Source organism: Bemisia tabaci, chromosome 3 (genome assembly GCF_918797505.1).
Source record: "Bemisia tabaci chromosome 3, PGI_BMITA_v3".
Lineage (NCBI taxonomy): Eukaryota > Metazoa > Arthropoda > Insecta > Hemiptera > Aleyrodidae > Bemisia > Bemisia tabaci.
In genome coordinates this window covers 25,206,966-25,222,521 of record NC_092795.1, presented here as the reverse complement: position 1 = coordinate 25,222,521, position 15,556 = coordinate 25,206,966, and the positions used below count along the sequence as shown (strand labels likewise).

Below are 15,556 nucleotides of genomic sequence, written 5' to 3'. Positions count from 1 at the left end.
TTATTCGATCTAATCGCAACTTATCGCGATCACTGCTACTTGGGCATCCGCATGAGGACATGTTTGCTAAATCAATTTAAGACTTAAGTCCGGTTCTCGACGCACCCAACGCTTTATTGATTGGCCATGACGGACATGACAATATAGAGTATTATTTCCGGAAATCTAGGCCATTGACCATTAAAGCGCACGCATTAAAGCACACGCACCTAGCTTTGCCATATTATGCAAGGATCATTGACATCACAATCGCAATCTCCTGCGTGTGTGGCAAGTAGCAATAACTATCTTAAAATAATCATGTTACTTGAAAAACTCGTCAAAGCACTGTCCAGGCATCGTTTACATGAAAATTACGAGAAAACACGAGCTGATGGGGGAGCAAGCGGGGCTTGAATTTCGGTGGGCTCAAAACTTGGTTGGTGCGTACGTTATGCAAGGCACAAGCAACGTAACGAAAGTCGTTGACAATATAATAATTACCTACACACTGTGAATAGATCTGAGCAAAGGATTAAAAGCTGAGCCACCATGCTACACGGAGAAAAATCTATGGCTTTTAAACCAATTAGTGGATCATATGGAACACCACTAATAGTAATGAAGGCAACATATAATAATAGTACAGATCCTTACTTGCGGTATACATATATATCATACTATGGTACGAGCCACCACAGTATGGTTTACAGACCGACAATCCCTGGAAAAAATTGGCGATAAGAGCTGCGTTTCAAAATACCATTGGAATTCTTATAGCCGGCTAAAGAAGGATACAGAAAATCATATAGCTGGCTGTAGAATGCGGAGAAAATCATACCGCCGGGCTATACGAAGCGATAAAAAATTATCCAGCCGGGCCATAGTTCCTATCGCCGGGCTTTACACTTTATCGCCTGGCTGTTGCTTTTTCGCCATCGATTATAAAAGGCTATAAGAAATTGTGTAGAAATTCGTGTGCTTTGGAAATCATTAAGTTTGATATACGGAACCACCTTAATATTTACAAAACACACATTATATTTTCCTTTAAAATATATAGTATTTGTTTTCATCAATTAAAATGAGAATAATCCATACAGGATGTGCAAACATTTCAAAATCATGAGTTGAATAACGCTGGCTTCGCCAGATTAAATATTAAAGTCTAACACAAAGCAGAGCGGCGACGCACTGGCGCCTACAAACCTAACAGGGACACTTCACGCATTGCGCAACGCGTGAAGTATCTCTGTTAGGTTTGTAGGCGCCAATGCGCGTTTCGCGCTGGCTGCCCGCCTGCCGCGCCGCGGCGTGCCACGGCGCTTAAAGCAACTATTTCACACCAGAGGTATTGCACAGCATCATACGAAACTGAAGGCGCTCTAATATATTAGTAATGGCAGGCATCCATCAAAAGTACGGAGCTTTCCTCGCAAAATAAATCAAGATACTACGGCCCAAAAAGAGAGCAGTATTCCAAAAACTCACTAAGTCCTAGCATCCGTAATTAATAACGTTTAGCATACACTTCATCGCCTGGCTGTTGCTTAATCGCCATCGGCTGTAAAAGGCTATAAAAAATTGTGTAGCCGGCTATAGAAGCTATTTTAAATCTTAAAGCCGGCTGTAAGTCTATGGTATTTTGGAACACAGATTCTACTGCCAATTTTTACCAGGGATCATATATAACTATTAATGGTGTTTCATAGGAACCACTAAGTGGCTTATAAACCATAACTTTTTCTCAGTGTAGATACATAATCTTATCTTTCATGAAATAGGGGATTTTGAAGTTAGAGGATGTTTAGTGATTGAAGTTGCAACTTATATCAATAACTTCAAGCGCTTTCGAAAAGGAAGGTAGACAGCCAGCACCATAATTGGCGATTTGTCGATTTCCCGATAAGTTGTTACTTTCTGAGACTTTTTTGAGGCAATTTGCAGTGCTGTCATGGTTTTCTCATAATTATGACGAAAATGCTATTTATAGGAGGTGAGTGTAGGGGAAGGAGGGAAATGAGACGCAACTTTATACCACGGCTTAGAAGATGAGTTAATTCTGCATTATATATTTAGCTCAAGGGATACCCTAAAATTTCAAAAATTGATCCTGCGGCAGCATCTCAAAGTTAGGGGACGAAAAACGCGTAATGTGCGTCTTTATGGTGTATCTGAACCTGCATTTCATGCGATTATTTTAGCCCCTTCATGAGGGTGAATAGACAATTTGCAATTCTGACTATATGAGAGCCATTGGAGAATTTGCACGAAATTTTTTTATTGCTGCATTTGCGAGTACTCAATGAGCTGCATTTGCAGTATTTTTCATAATTTGTTTGTATTGGATATGGGACGTTATTTAAAAGTGAAAAAATCTGCCGCCTTGTGGCGTCATCAGCCGGCATTTCTCACTTGAACACATGTATTTTGGCAGATTAGGTCATTTGGTCATATTTCATCTAACAATCGTTCATTTTAGAAATCAAGGATATTCTCATGCCGAGTTCACTGAGAGTTTCCTCTTAAACATGAAATTCGCAAAATTTGATACCTGCACATTCTCCATTATTCTACTTTATCGCAGTGTATTGTCGTCCACGATCCATGCTAACTGTGTAAGAACCAAAATAACGACTCTGCGACTGCTCAACGCAACGAACTCATCCGAGGTGTTCCCAAGAGAATTTTGAGGAAAATTGTCACTCGGTACCTACCGCAATCATGACGCACGGCAACCAGGCGCCCACGCACAGGCACACGGGCGCTTTTCCACGCGAGCTGCGAGCTATTCACCGCGGATTACGGATCTTTCGACATTAATCTTCACTAGGTCTATCCCAGTTGCCGGAATGCAAATTAACAGCGCCGAGGAAGGCGTAGGTTTCGTAACTGATCAGCGGCGATTTAACACAGTGCCATAGTTTACCCACTGCATAGCTTTGTTGCACATGACACGGCTTTCGCGGTGTGGCGAATTGCCCGGCGCGCACAAAAAACGCACCTTCCCACCGACGCCCCGTGGTTTACCGGAGCTTGTTCTGCGGGTTTTCCGCCTGGAGCCGCAGTCACACGTGATTATCCTGCGTTGCGCGTCGCATTTTGTCCGTATCACATGAGATAATCCCCGGCTCATAGGGTGAACAAACTGTTGTGGGCTAGCTACGCGAGTCATCATAATCGCTAACTATGAAAATACGTCGAGTACCTTCATTGGCAGAGTATGGACAAAGACAACGTAGTAAAAAGACCTTCCACTTACAATCTAGGGAATGTATTTGAGTGAGGTAAAATGTTAAATTTAGAGGCCAACTGTATTTTTCGCCTGATATGATAGATTGTTGAGTGTATAACCTGCCTTACTGGTGAATGTTAGGGTGGACAATTTGCTGGGCGAGTTTTTGCAAATTAGATTAGGTTCGCCCAACTAATCGCTTACCAGTTTGATCACCAGTCATCACAGAGCAAATCGAAATGACTTCCGATCATGATTGCACAATTTGGGGAGGGGGGAGGGCTTCAAAATGTAGGTACATATTTCCTTCTGAGATAGGATATTTCATTTGAAGGAGGCCTCGTGGACCAAAAAGGCAGCTAAACTCATTAAAGGTATTGCATGAAAGCCTCGGGAAACAATGCATTCAAACTCATTTTAACATACTTTTCCTAGGTTCTTTCCAAGGAATCTCAATTTTTAAAGTAAAGAGGAATGACTGGTTCAAGAAAGGAGTTTAAATTTTAATTTGGCCATCCGCTCAGGCCCAAACTTACTCGCCGAGGCATTGATATGGCCCGATAAAATTTTGGACATTCTTTCGAACCAAAATTGTATGTAGGTATTTAACTTTTACTTTTTATTTGTGTGCTGTCTCTTGAAAAATGAATGCATTTTTGCTTGCAGGCGTGTGGGTTGTTGGTGTCCGGTGGTCGAGTTTCCCCGCACAGCCAGAGCGACATCAAGTTTCTGGCCAGCAGTGATCCTCACCTCAAGAAGCAAGCCCGTCTGCTTGCGGCCACCTGCGATTGTAATAAACAAGGTACATTTATTTTATCCATAAAAAAGCCGCTTTCACAGGGCTCTCTGGCGCTCTAGGACGTCTAACTACCACGGTCCCTTATTTTCCAGAAGCCTTCTAGGAAGTCGGCACTCCCTTATTTCTTCCTTGTAAAATCCCCTGTCTCCTTCCTTTATCTGAACACCTCTTCGATTCCTCCGAGGAGAAACCCTATCCCCGAGTAGCACAAATTTCAATTAATTGCAATTACATTATAAACGTATTGCAAGAGCATTAGAGTGTTCTGCATGTTGCCGTTGCCTATCAACTGATTGAAGGGTCATTCTTACTGTTTCTTTCAATGCAATTGAAATCAAATTGCCTAACTTCAATACTCAAGTGGATATTTTGCCGTTCTGTCGCGTGTCTAATGTGATCCTCCGACCTTCAGACTGGGTCGGAGGACGGACACGTCTCTTTTCTCTTTCTTCCGAGTCAATTAGGTCCAGAGGAGAGCGGACGGAGACGGAGAGAGATTTACACAAAACCACCCCCCCCCCCCACCGCACCACGAGGAACGTCCAAAAATCAAGCGAACGTGGAAACGCGCTAATTTTTCGCGCGCGACTGTCATGATTGAGACCGAATTTCAAGTTTCGCACGGATCTTACTCCGGAATCCGTGGTTTTCCTCAGTCGTAGAATGCTCGAATTTTTGACGGCTCTATCTTTTTGGTGGATGAGAGCCCGCACACCGTTGCCAAATTCGGCATGAAAATTGAGGTATATCCTTGTGAATGGAGTCTGATTGTCTCTTGCAACTGGGAGATCTTACATGGGGCTCCAGGGCTGGAGTTGACTGACACAGCTTGAAGAGAGTCTGGCCGTGTCTGAAAATCTGAAAATCCGAAAATCCATCAGGTCCTCACCGATAGTCTCTGCGAATACTTTGAGTCCTAATAGGGTAGCCATTGCCAACCTATGATTTTAAATGAACTAAGTATTCTTATTATCGAATATTTCATGTTACTATAAAAATCAAGTTCCGTTCAAAAGAGCGTAGAGAAGCTACAAGATGTCAAGAGTGACATCCTACCGCGTTATGAAAATTTTGTTTCACTTTCTTTGAGATGCGAAATGACTAAGGAGTCATACTCATCGTCGTTTCTTCAGACTTCTTCCAGATGGAGGAAATAACAGGTCCCGTTCAATTCATACTTTCGACCCAATATAATATGTGTTTTTTGATAAATTGTTATCAATGGACCCCTGTCCAAAAAGGAACTTTAAAATCATAATCTTTATATACATGTACCTACACATCGAAACGACACAGGTACACAGCTAATATAGATGGCTAGAGTGTGAAACCGCGTATCTTCGTTTGTGCGACGCTGCAGATTTCCTTAATACTTTTTTTTTTTTTTTTTTTTTTTTTTTTTTTTTTTTTTTTTTTTGAAAACCAGCCAACGTCATTTCTCGAAAACTTCCCTGTTTTTTCTTTGCTCTTGGCAGAACATTCTGTAAAAATTTCAAGCGTTAAAGCCGACATGTATGTTTCTCTTCGAAAAAATAAAATAGGAACGAACATTTTGAAACACTGATACGAGGTTTTGCAATTTGGCCATCGATATCTGAATTCAAGAATTTCAAAATAACCTTGGCTAACATGAGTAGGACACTACCCAGTTACAAACAATATTTCTTAATGTTGACTTATCAATATTGCCTGGTTATCCACAGCAATATTGCTCGCATATTGTCCATTGCTTGCAGCAATATTGCATCGATTGCTTAACGTTTAAAGTAATAAGCTAGTACTTATAGAATTCCATCATGCTGAGGACAGGAAACAATAAAATGTTGCGCCGATGGAAATGGTATCATATGTATGCAGTAGAAACGAGTGAAAATGAAAGTCACATATGGGAATGCGTTACGGCGAGCAATGTCATAATTATACTAGCCGAGCGCTGCAATGGAATTTGCGGATAGCTCTCCAGCACCTGTGGGTCGATTGTTGAATCGTCATCGGATGACATCAATCGATATTTAGCATCGTGAAGATAGGGTCGAGTTATCGATTATTAAACGGTTGTTGAATCGTTATCGGATGACATTGATCGATACCGATATAGCATTGTAAAGATAGGGAGTTATCGATCAAACGATTGTTGAATCGTTATCGGATGACATTGATCGATATATAGCATTGTGAAGATAGGGAATTATCGATCAAACTCATTCGATAACAGTGTTCAAAACTCACATTCGGTCAAAAATGTGTGAAAGTCCACTACTATCTCGATACATTATTTACGGCTAGGCAGCCATTAAGGGTATCCAAACCCGTATCCCAACTATGCGGAACGTAAATTCTCATGGGTAAACAGGTATCGGTATAACCATTCAGCACTAACGCTTTTTCGACCGTGCGTATTTTCGGAGACTTAAACGCAGAGTAAGGAAAGTAGATAAATACGCATAGGTGAATCCAAGGGGGGGGGGGGGGAGGTGTAAGCCGTAAGGGACGCACATTCCTCCCCCGTTCTCCTGAGAAAAGGGAGGAGGAACTTCTTCCTCCGTACTTATATATCTACTTTTCTCACTCTGCGTTTAAGTCTCCAAAAATATGCATGTTCAAAAAAGCGTTAAAGCTGAATGATTATATTGATACCCATTATATCGCCAGCCTGGAGATACTATATGCCGCAGGAAATAAAAATGGATCAACTGAAGTTGTTTTTTTCAACCGAAAAAATTTTCGTTAAAAATGTAAATTTTGCAACTCAGTATTGCTAAAACTGGGTTTGGTTTTCTGCGAGGATCCAACATGGCAAAACGCTTTCAATTCTTCGTTTGTACAACGAACGTATCTCCCAGGCACGAATAGTAGCATACAGGCGTAGAATTTGTTTCTTTTGAGCTTCAGTTTTGATATGGCGATGTGCTGAGCATGATGTTTAGAGCAGCTGTTCATGCCTTGGAGATATTTGCGTAGTGCAAACGAAAAATTGAAAGAGCTCTGTCATTTTGGATCATAGCAATGAAGTATGCCGCTGCGCTGCGCCGCGCATGGAGGGATGAGTGCTTGGAGAGCCAAAACGCCTTCATCTACGTGCGTATGCAACACGGCCATCCGTGGAGCTCGAATAGTTGTATCCAGGCGTTACAGTGTAAGTTCAGAATTCGTGGCGTCCGATACTAAAAGAGGACGTTTGGATTCTTTCTTGATCTAATTTCAGCGCCGTCTATTGTAGTAAACTTTTACTGATTTTCATTTGCAACATGTTCAATTTCCTCAAAATTTAGTGACTTCCTAGGTGTATTACAGCGTCGCCAGTCCTCGAAATCGCAAAAAATTAGATGTCCGAGCAAGATTTATAGAATTTCCTTCGACCTACATTTACAAGTCGTCTTTTGTTCGATGTTTTTCTCTCTTTTTGGAAAAATACCTGTGACGTTACTTTGCAAATTTTTCAGAAAACAATCCTCGAAACCGGCCTAATGCTCCTCGCGTCAAATTTCAAGTAAAAGTTCACAAAAATCATGTATATGTTTATTCTAAAATTTTCCTTTCCTCAGGGTTTTCGACACTCCCTCTTTGCGCTATATCTGGGTATCGTCCACCTTATGACACCGATAAAATTAACGCATTGAGAAGAAAAAGTGAGTTCTATAGCTCAATTTTCAAATGGTATTTTTGGAGACTAGTTTGGGCAAAATAACAATAATTTCGTAATTTTTTTTCAACGTTTTGATTGTGCTGCCTTTTAAATTATTAGCTGTCGAAAAATAATTACCTTTACTTTAATCCACTGAAAAAAAAAGTGAAAGCAGAGCTGATTTTGTTGCATGGGCATAGAGTGCACAGAGTCGTAGTGTAAATGGAAGAGCTGGCGCCACTTTTCAGCATTTTCCAGTGTCGAATTCCGAGAGTCCTGAGTCACGCCGGGTCACTTTTTCGATACAAGGGGACCCGGCCATCTGATACAGGTAAACAAAGAGAATAGGAATTACTACTTATCCTACATCACCAATCCGGATGGAAAATGTATCGAATAAGTGACCGAAGCTCGGCGCACACCGGGCTCGAAACTCGTCGACCAGAACAAGGCGCCAGCTTAAATTTCGTAAACTTAGCTCTATGTGAACAAGGCCTTCCATTTAAAAGAAATGAGCGAAAAAATTATGAAAGAACAAACATAAATGTGATTTAATAATTTTAATTTCCGCCGTCGCGCCGCGCTAACCGCTATGTATTCGGCCAATGCGTGAACTATTCCTACAGTCTTGTGGACGCTATGCGTTTCACGTCGACCGCTGCTGACGTTTGACGCAGTGCGTGAAGTATTCATGCATTCTCGTAGGCGCCATACGTATCACGCCGACGGCTGCTGACCGCACTGTGTTTGACGCAATGCGTGAAGTATTCATGCAGTCGTGTAGGCGCTAATACATAGGCGAGGGCTTCTCCTTTTCATCTCAAGTCCTCGTCATCATCGCTCTGTGCGCTGCGCCGCTCCAGGCCTAATTCCGTATTTGGTTTCTCTCTTAACTCGACCAATTAAAGGTTCTGTCTCTTGTATCACCGAAAGACGACGGAATTACTTTACTCTCGAGTGATGAGAGATTTTATCCCTTTTTCTCGTTTTCTGAATCAGATTTTTTTATACCTGTATTTTTAAAAATTGCAAAATTTGCCGCCTCCTAAATTGACCAATCACGGAGGATGTGTTTCACGGACGGATCCCGATGAGCACCATCCGTCGGTTTGGTGAGCCCCGAAAACGAGGATCGGGTTCACGAGAAAATACGGATTCACTGGATCGGATTCAGACGCTCTGCCCGATCTGACGCGAAAATACGCTTTAGGATTAACCCACATTTTCGAACACTTACCGCGCAGATCCAAGGCACAAGGTCTCCTCTCGATTTTCTTCGCTAGTGCTCCTCCTCCCAGCTTCAGCGACTCGAATAAAAGCTGCTCTCGGTTCCGGTCCAGGAGAATTTTATCAGGGGCAAAGTGAAAAATTGAAAGGGCGCGCGTGCGCGTGGTTCACGAGTGCATTGAGCCGCGCTGCGACCGCGTCCACGGTTGCCAAGTCGCGGAAAATCCCGCCCGCTTTTCGAGTGTCCGGCGTGAAGGATTCTGCGAGCGGGCATCGGTGGAGCCAGTCCTGCTCCTGATGAGTCCAGTGACAAATCGTTTCAATGAGAGTGAAAGACTTTCATTCAGCATTCATCTCATCGCCCGATGCCCGATTAGAATAAATCGCGCCTCATTCCTGATTCAGGGCTAATGAATTCGCACCCCGCGTTGTCAGATTGCCTCGCTCTAGTAAAAAGTACTAATTTTTAAATCAGATGGTTGTTCGTCAGATTGATAGGACTGACTTCGCTATACAGGCGCGCGTAAGTCTGATCTTAACAGCGTATCATCACCTCCGACTGATTACGTTGACATTATTTTACTGGATATGGTTGTGATGCCATCATCATAATTTGATACATCCGTACTGAACCGACGAATAACAATTTAGACATCGGTACGTAACTGCGTACCGACGATTGACGGCGATCATTAATATTATACTTGAAAGAAGAAAAAGTGGAAGGAACAGAAGGAGAAAAAGAATAAAAGAGAGACGAAGAACGAGAAAGTATTAATCTCTTTTTCCCGTCCCTCTCTCACCTTCTTTCCTTCTTGTTTCTCTCTTCTTCTTATTAGTACTTCTTAATTTTTCCTCATCTTAAATCTCTTCTCCTCCTTTTTCTCCCCCTTGATCTGCTTTCCTTTTGTATTTTCCCTCTTTTTTCTACCCTTCTTCTTCATTCTCTGCTCCTTCTCCTTAGTGTTCTTGTTTCTCTTCTCGTCGTATCTTCTTTTCTTTCCTCTTCTTCTCCTCCTTCTGCTCCTCTCGTCAGATCTCTAATGCGTCTTCATCTTGCCTATGCTAGAGTTCAAAGATCTGAGCCCTGATTCCACCAGAAGGTTGAAAAACTCGCAAGGGAAAGTAATCCCCTGGACTGGGCCAATTACTATAAAATGTCGCTTTGTCCTTTATCCGGAAAAATCAATATTTTAAAAGAAAAACTGCAACATTGGAGACTACGGTACGTGCAACCGTTGAAGTTAAGACTTGATTTGCTCTCTTCATCCGGTACTCCTTCCCGTGAAACTTTTCTCACAGTGTTGTTCTTGATATCACAAAAGATCGTGTGATAAATATAAGAAAAAAAGAGGGGAAAATTTGGTCAAAAAAGAGTGTCAATATGTATTTAGCCCGATCGACAGCACCAAATGTGTGAAACATGGAATGGAAAGTTTGATGCGACTCGTTCGGCTAAAATCACCGGATGCTTCGTCAAAACAAAACCGGGGATCGTGGAAAAAATATGCTAATTTTGTTTTTAATTTCGTTGATCAAATCAATTTTGATACACACGATTCTTTCTTATCTGATGGAATGAATTACAATCAGCTCCACTCCATGCTCTCTCTATTCGATTTATGGTTGCGATCTCGATCTCGTTGTTCACAACAACCGACATTCTGTTCCAGTTCTTCATTCAATCCGAGAGTGCGCTTTGTCAGAGTGCCTTCAAAACACCGCGACGCAACTTTCACTACTCTCTCCGTGCTATCCCACCTCCAGCCTCTGACCGCCTCGAGCTCGGATATAATTGCATGAAATCAAGTCATAGGCTCACTGGCTCATTCCTGCATAAGGAGGTTTGAAGAAACACATATGTGCAATACTTCCGTTCAGAGAGGAAATGCCGTAAGAGCCGCCGAACGTTGCCAAATTTCCCCTCATAAAATGGAAACTTATTTTAAAAATTTCAATTTGTTTGTCTTTCAATTTTTCGATGTATTTTATTTACGATTCAATCCAAAGTAGCTGGAAACGAGGAAAAACATTTAATTTTACCAACAGTGACTACGTTTTTGTACTTTGCTTACTTTTTTTTAGCATAATTTGAGTGAGCGCACGGTGCGGTGTTCTCCCTTAGCACGATAGCATACCTCAGAACTCATAACATATTATCTTCAGGTGTGGGGATGAATTCGAAATTGGGAGACAAAATTGCAATGAGATCGCTATTTCATCGACGGCGAATACCTAATCGCCATTTCATCGAGCAAAAAATAGTGATAGATAAATTGAGGTAAAATTCGATTTTATCGAGCGCGATTTTAGAGATAAAATTGCAAGAAGGTTGAGAATAATCGCTCAGGTGTCGTTGATATGGTTGGCTGCCACCTCTCTTCTTCAGACGTACAGCTTCCATTGTTGTCGAGTTTAAACTTTGTCCGAAGGTGGCTACGCCGCCACCCATGATCCTGGCGATAAAAGCTCCAAAAAATCGTAAAAAATCACAACCTCATTTCAAACCATCGCGATTTCTCCGTTGAAAAATGCTACTTGAGTTTTCTCCTTCTACGTTTTCTTTTCCTTCTTCCGCCTCTCTAATCGTCCTCATCCGATACCGCACAGATCGAAATATCCTACCTGAAAACCAGAGACCCTAAACCGCACACAATGATGTAGGTATCATTAGCAATAGAGGGGAAAAGGAACGTACCTTATATTTTGACTGGTTGGCAACACCAGACGTTGTATCAGACTTTCATATAATCTGTAAAGACATGTACAGGCTGTACAGACATTTGCCCGCTGGGCAAACAGCGTGACACGCGCATAGGCGCCTATAAACCTAAAATGATACTTGACGCATTGCGCAATGCATGAAGTATCCCTCTAGGTTTGTAGGCGCCTGTTACAGCCTTCCTGCAGCACGTTGGCAACGCCAACGTGCCGAAGGCAGCGCAGCAGCTTAGACTCATCTCTCTCTTCATAGTCATCGCGATCTTCTGCAGGTTTTTCTGTAGTGTGAAGGAATGCGTATTCTCTCAATAAAAAGTTCTGTTTTTTTTTAACAGCAGTTTTAATTATTGCTCGCCGGTTCTTTAGGAAGGAGTTAATACTCGGATCAGTGTCTACCTGCATTTGAGCTAGCACGTAAGTAACTAAAAAAACCGAGGGTTCAGCGGCGTAAAAATACTGCCGATCTTCGTCGAAAATATGCGATAATGCACACATACTTGCGTAACAACTCAATTTTTCCTATCATCTTCGAACTGGCCTCGCGATCCCATGTTGTCAAATTATTGCAGTAAAATCATGTGTTTAATTTCGCATTTGTGTTGTTACGCTGTGTGTGCGGTTTTGTCCGCCAAAAAAATGTGCTGTTTTGGGCTGTGCCATACTGTGCGGTTTAGGGCGGGATTCGCGATGGGAGTGCGCCTGTGCGGTTCTGGGCAAACCCGATCCGATGCATGCCATACGATCTGAGTCTATCAGACGATTGTTTAATCATTTACCTAATTCGCTGTCTCGTGTCTGCAGGGGCATGGCGGCCGATATTGAAGCATCCCGTATTCTCGGACCATCACTTGTACCACGGACACGGCCACGGACACGGACATGGTCACGGACACGACATCGTGGATAAGCTGAAGGCGCACGGATTTGACGTGGGCGATACCCGCGGTCACCCCCCTTACAACCGCGACCCCTCCGCCAAGAACCACAACCACCTGATCCACCTCCACCTCATCCCGCATATCTACGTTCCCATCATGCACCCCGTCTCCTACCAGGTTCACGAGGAGCCGCAGGTAACTCATCAGTCATCACCCTTACCGCTTTTCTATTCCTCTTAACAAAACATATTTCATACATGTTTATAAATCGTAATATTTATATTAGCAATTATAAATACAAGTATATCGACGGTGAAAGTCGGCAATCACATAACTCGTTTGCGGTGTCTGAAAATCTCCGCCTCTATGTTATTTTTTTAAAGGAGAACAAATTGACATCATTCCTTGAAGTTTTTGCAGAATTTTCTTCGCATCGAGAAGAAAAATCTCGGCAGTTTTAAAGAGTTGCCGTTGAGTAGTTTTCCGTTTACAAAATAAAGTATGAAAAGAAGTCTGCGACGTCGCAAACCGAGTTATGCGATTGCCGACTTACACCGTCGATATTTATATATTTTTGCGCCCATGTTGATACCCCGCCACCCTCTACTTTTGACGTACGGCTGATCATCGTTATAGCCCAAAACTTTTCAAGATTTTAGTTTCCTCTGTAGAAAATAAGTTCTGAAAATTTCATTCAGAAAGGTTCGATGATATTGTGCTACAATAATTTTGGCGAAAAAATTCTGCATTTCTGCCGTAATTTGTTCTTTGAGCGCAAAACCATCATTTTTTGGAATCTTAATAATTTTCGTACGCTGTAGGAAAATTATTGTGAAAATTTCGAGCAAAATAGTGCTGGCTCATTGTCCTTTGACAAAGCAGAATCCCAAGTAGCAGTGACTGCGATAAGTTGCGATTTGATCGGAGAATGCATCGCAATTTTATCGACGTCGATTAGGTAATTGCAATTTTATCGGATTAAAAATTGCGATAAATCGCGATTTTATTGCATGAAATTGCAATCAAATCACGGTTATATCGACGGCAATTTATCGCAATATTATCGAACAAAAAATCGAGATAAATTGAGATAAAATTTCGATTTTATAGAGATAAAATTGCGACATGATCGAGGATAATCGCTTACATGTTGACGATCCTAGATTTTATCGCCCAAAAATCGTAGAAAAATCGAAACTTAGTATCAAAATATCGCGATTTTTCGGTTAAAATTGCTACTTGGTGTGGGAGCAGATATTTTAATACGACGCAAACGAGACTCGTGTTCTTGCAGTTTACTGATTGCAAACCATGACAAAGTCGTCTAGAATGAGCCGTAAAAATTGGTTCCCGTTCGCAAAATGAAGTCCAATTATATCGTTCGCAGGAACATAACGACGTCGGGGGCGGCTCGAGCGAGGAGTCGCACCCTTCGACGCCGGCCACCTCGCAGGAGGACACGGGGACCACGAGCAGCGAGGACACGAGCCTCCAGAACGGACACGACCACGGACACGAGCAGGATCACGGACACGGACACGGGCAGAGCGGACACGGCGGCGGGAAGGACAACGGACAGTTCTACACGATCCCACCGGAGGCGTACGAGATCCACGAGGACCACATCCAGCACTACCACCACATCTTCGATCCAACCAACAGCATAGAGGACTTCGACATACCTAAGGACAAGAACCATCACCTGGTTCTCGGACATCGCGGCCGGAACGTCCGACATCAGTATGAGGTAAGGACACAGGCCAGTGGCGAGACGTAAATGATCGATTATTGATGTTTCCCCATTTGAAGCTATGGTAAAGAATCGATTATTAATTTGTTCGTTGCGAATACCCTGTTTATCGATCCTTTTCCATAGGTTTATACGGCAGATCGATCGATACATCGCAAAGCACGCCACGCCTCTGACACAGGCGGATCCAGCAAATTGGCAACACTGTTTTTCTCCACTTAAACCTATGGAAATGTATCGATTCTTGGAGGGGCCAGGTACCCCGACAAGAATCGATTATTTAACATGGGTTTAAATGGAAGGAATCCATTGTTGCCAAATTGCTGGATCCGCCCCTGGCTAAGGATCCTGGCAAAAATATTGAAATTTCCAATTTTATGCTATGAAAATGCAATTTTCACCGTGAAATTGCAAATTTGTCCAACATTTCTGCCGTGATAGCGAAGAGAGCAGTAAGTGCACGCTGGGATGAACCTCGACTCATAATAGCATGTGCTGACCATGGCTCATGCAGAAATGCACTTACTGCTCTCTTGCTAGCAGGGCAGATTTGGCTGGTAAATGCCGATTTTAAACGATGAACGGAATGAGGTCAGTACTGCCGTGCTAAGGTAGAACGCCGTATGAATATCCGAGAGTTGCCAAATTTCCTTCGATAAAATGTTCATTTTTTTTAGGAAAGTTATGAATATTTTTCCTCAAAATTTTCAGAAACTTTGGATGAAATTGCGAGCTAGCGTATCTGAAAAATTGGAAAGAAAATATTCATAAGTTTACCGGGAAATTCGTGTTTTATCGAAGGAAACTTGGCAACGCCTGGCGGTCCATACGGCGTTTTTCCTTAGCACGGCAGAATATGGCAGCGGCGAGGCGTGAATGATCGATTATCGATATTTCTTCATTTGAAGCTATGGTAAAGAATCGATTATTAATGCGTTCGTTGCGAACACCCTGTTTATCGATCCTTTTCGATAGGTTTATACGGCAGATCGATCGATACATCGCAAAGCACGCCACGCCACTGCAATATGAGAGCAAGATAGGCAACATGCCATGCAAAAATAACTGAAAATTATTTCAATTTTATAATTTCAATATAAGAAGAGCCCCTTCAGTAAGTGAGAAGCCAACTTACACAACACGCGAATTCAGTGGCAACAATTAATTATACCGTGGAAATCGGAGGATAAAAATGTTAATGTCTGATCATTCATTTTAATTAGATATTAGTGATTTTTTGTTAATTTTTTTTTTTTAAGACTCGCAGAGAAAACTAAAGGTCGAGAGGAAATCAAGTTCCTTTCTCCTCTTTTCCTATGATGCATACAATTAAGGAGAGCAG

General features: G+C 42.2%; 1 protein-coding gene across 1 annotated transcript in view; it reads left to right on the top strand.

The window, feature by feature from the left end:
* Positions 1-15,556, top strand: part of LOC109031146 (uncharacterized) — an 81,487-nt gene that overhangs the window by 62,871 nt on the left and 3,060 nt on the right. Inside the window, exons 2-4 of the mRNA XM_019042496.2 lie at positions 3,881-4,016; positions 12,388-12,659; positions 13,852-14,211. Of these exons, the coding sequence (XP_018898041.2) occupies positions 3,881-4,016; positions 12,388-12,659; positions 13,852-14,211 (768 nt within the window). The remainder of the gene's footprint in view (positions 1-3,880; positions 4,017-12,387; positions 12,660-13,851; positions 14,212-15,556) is intronic.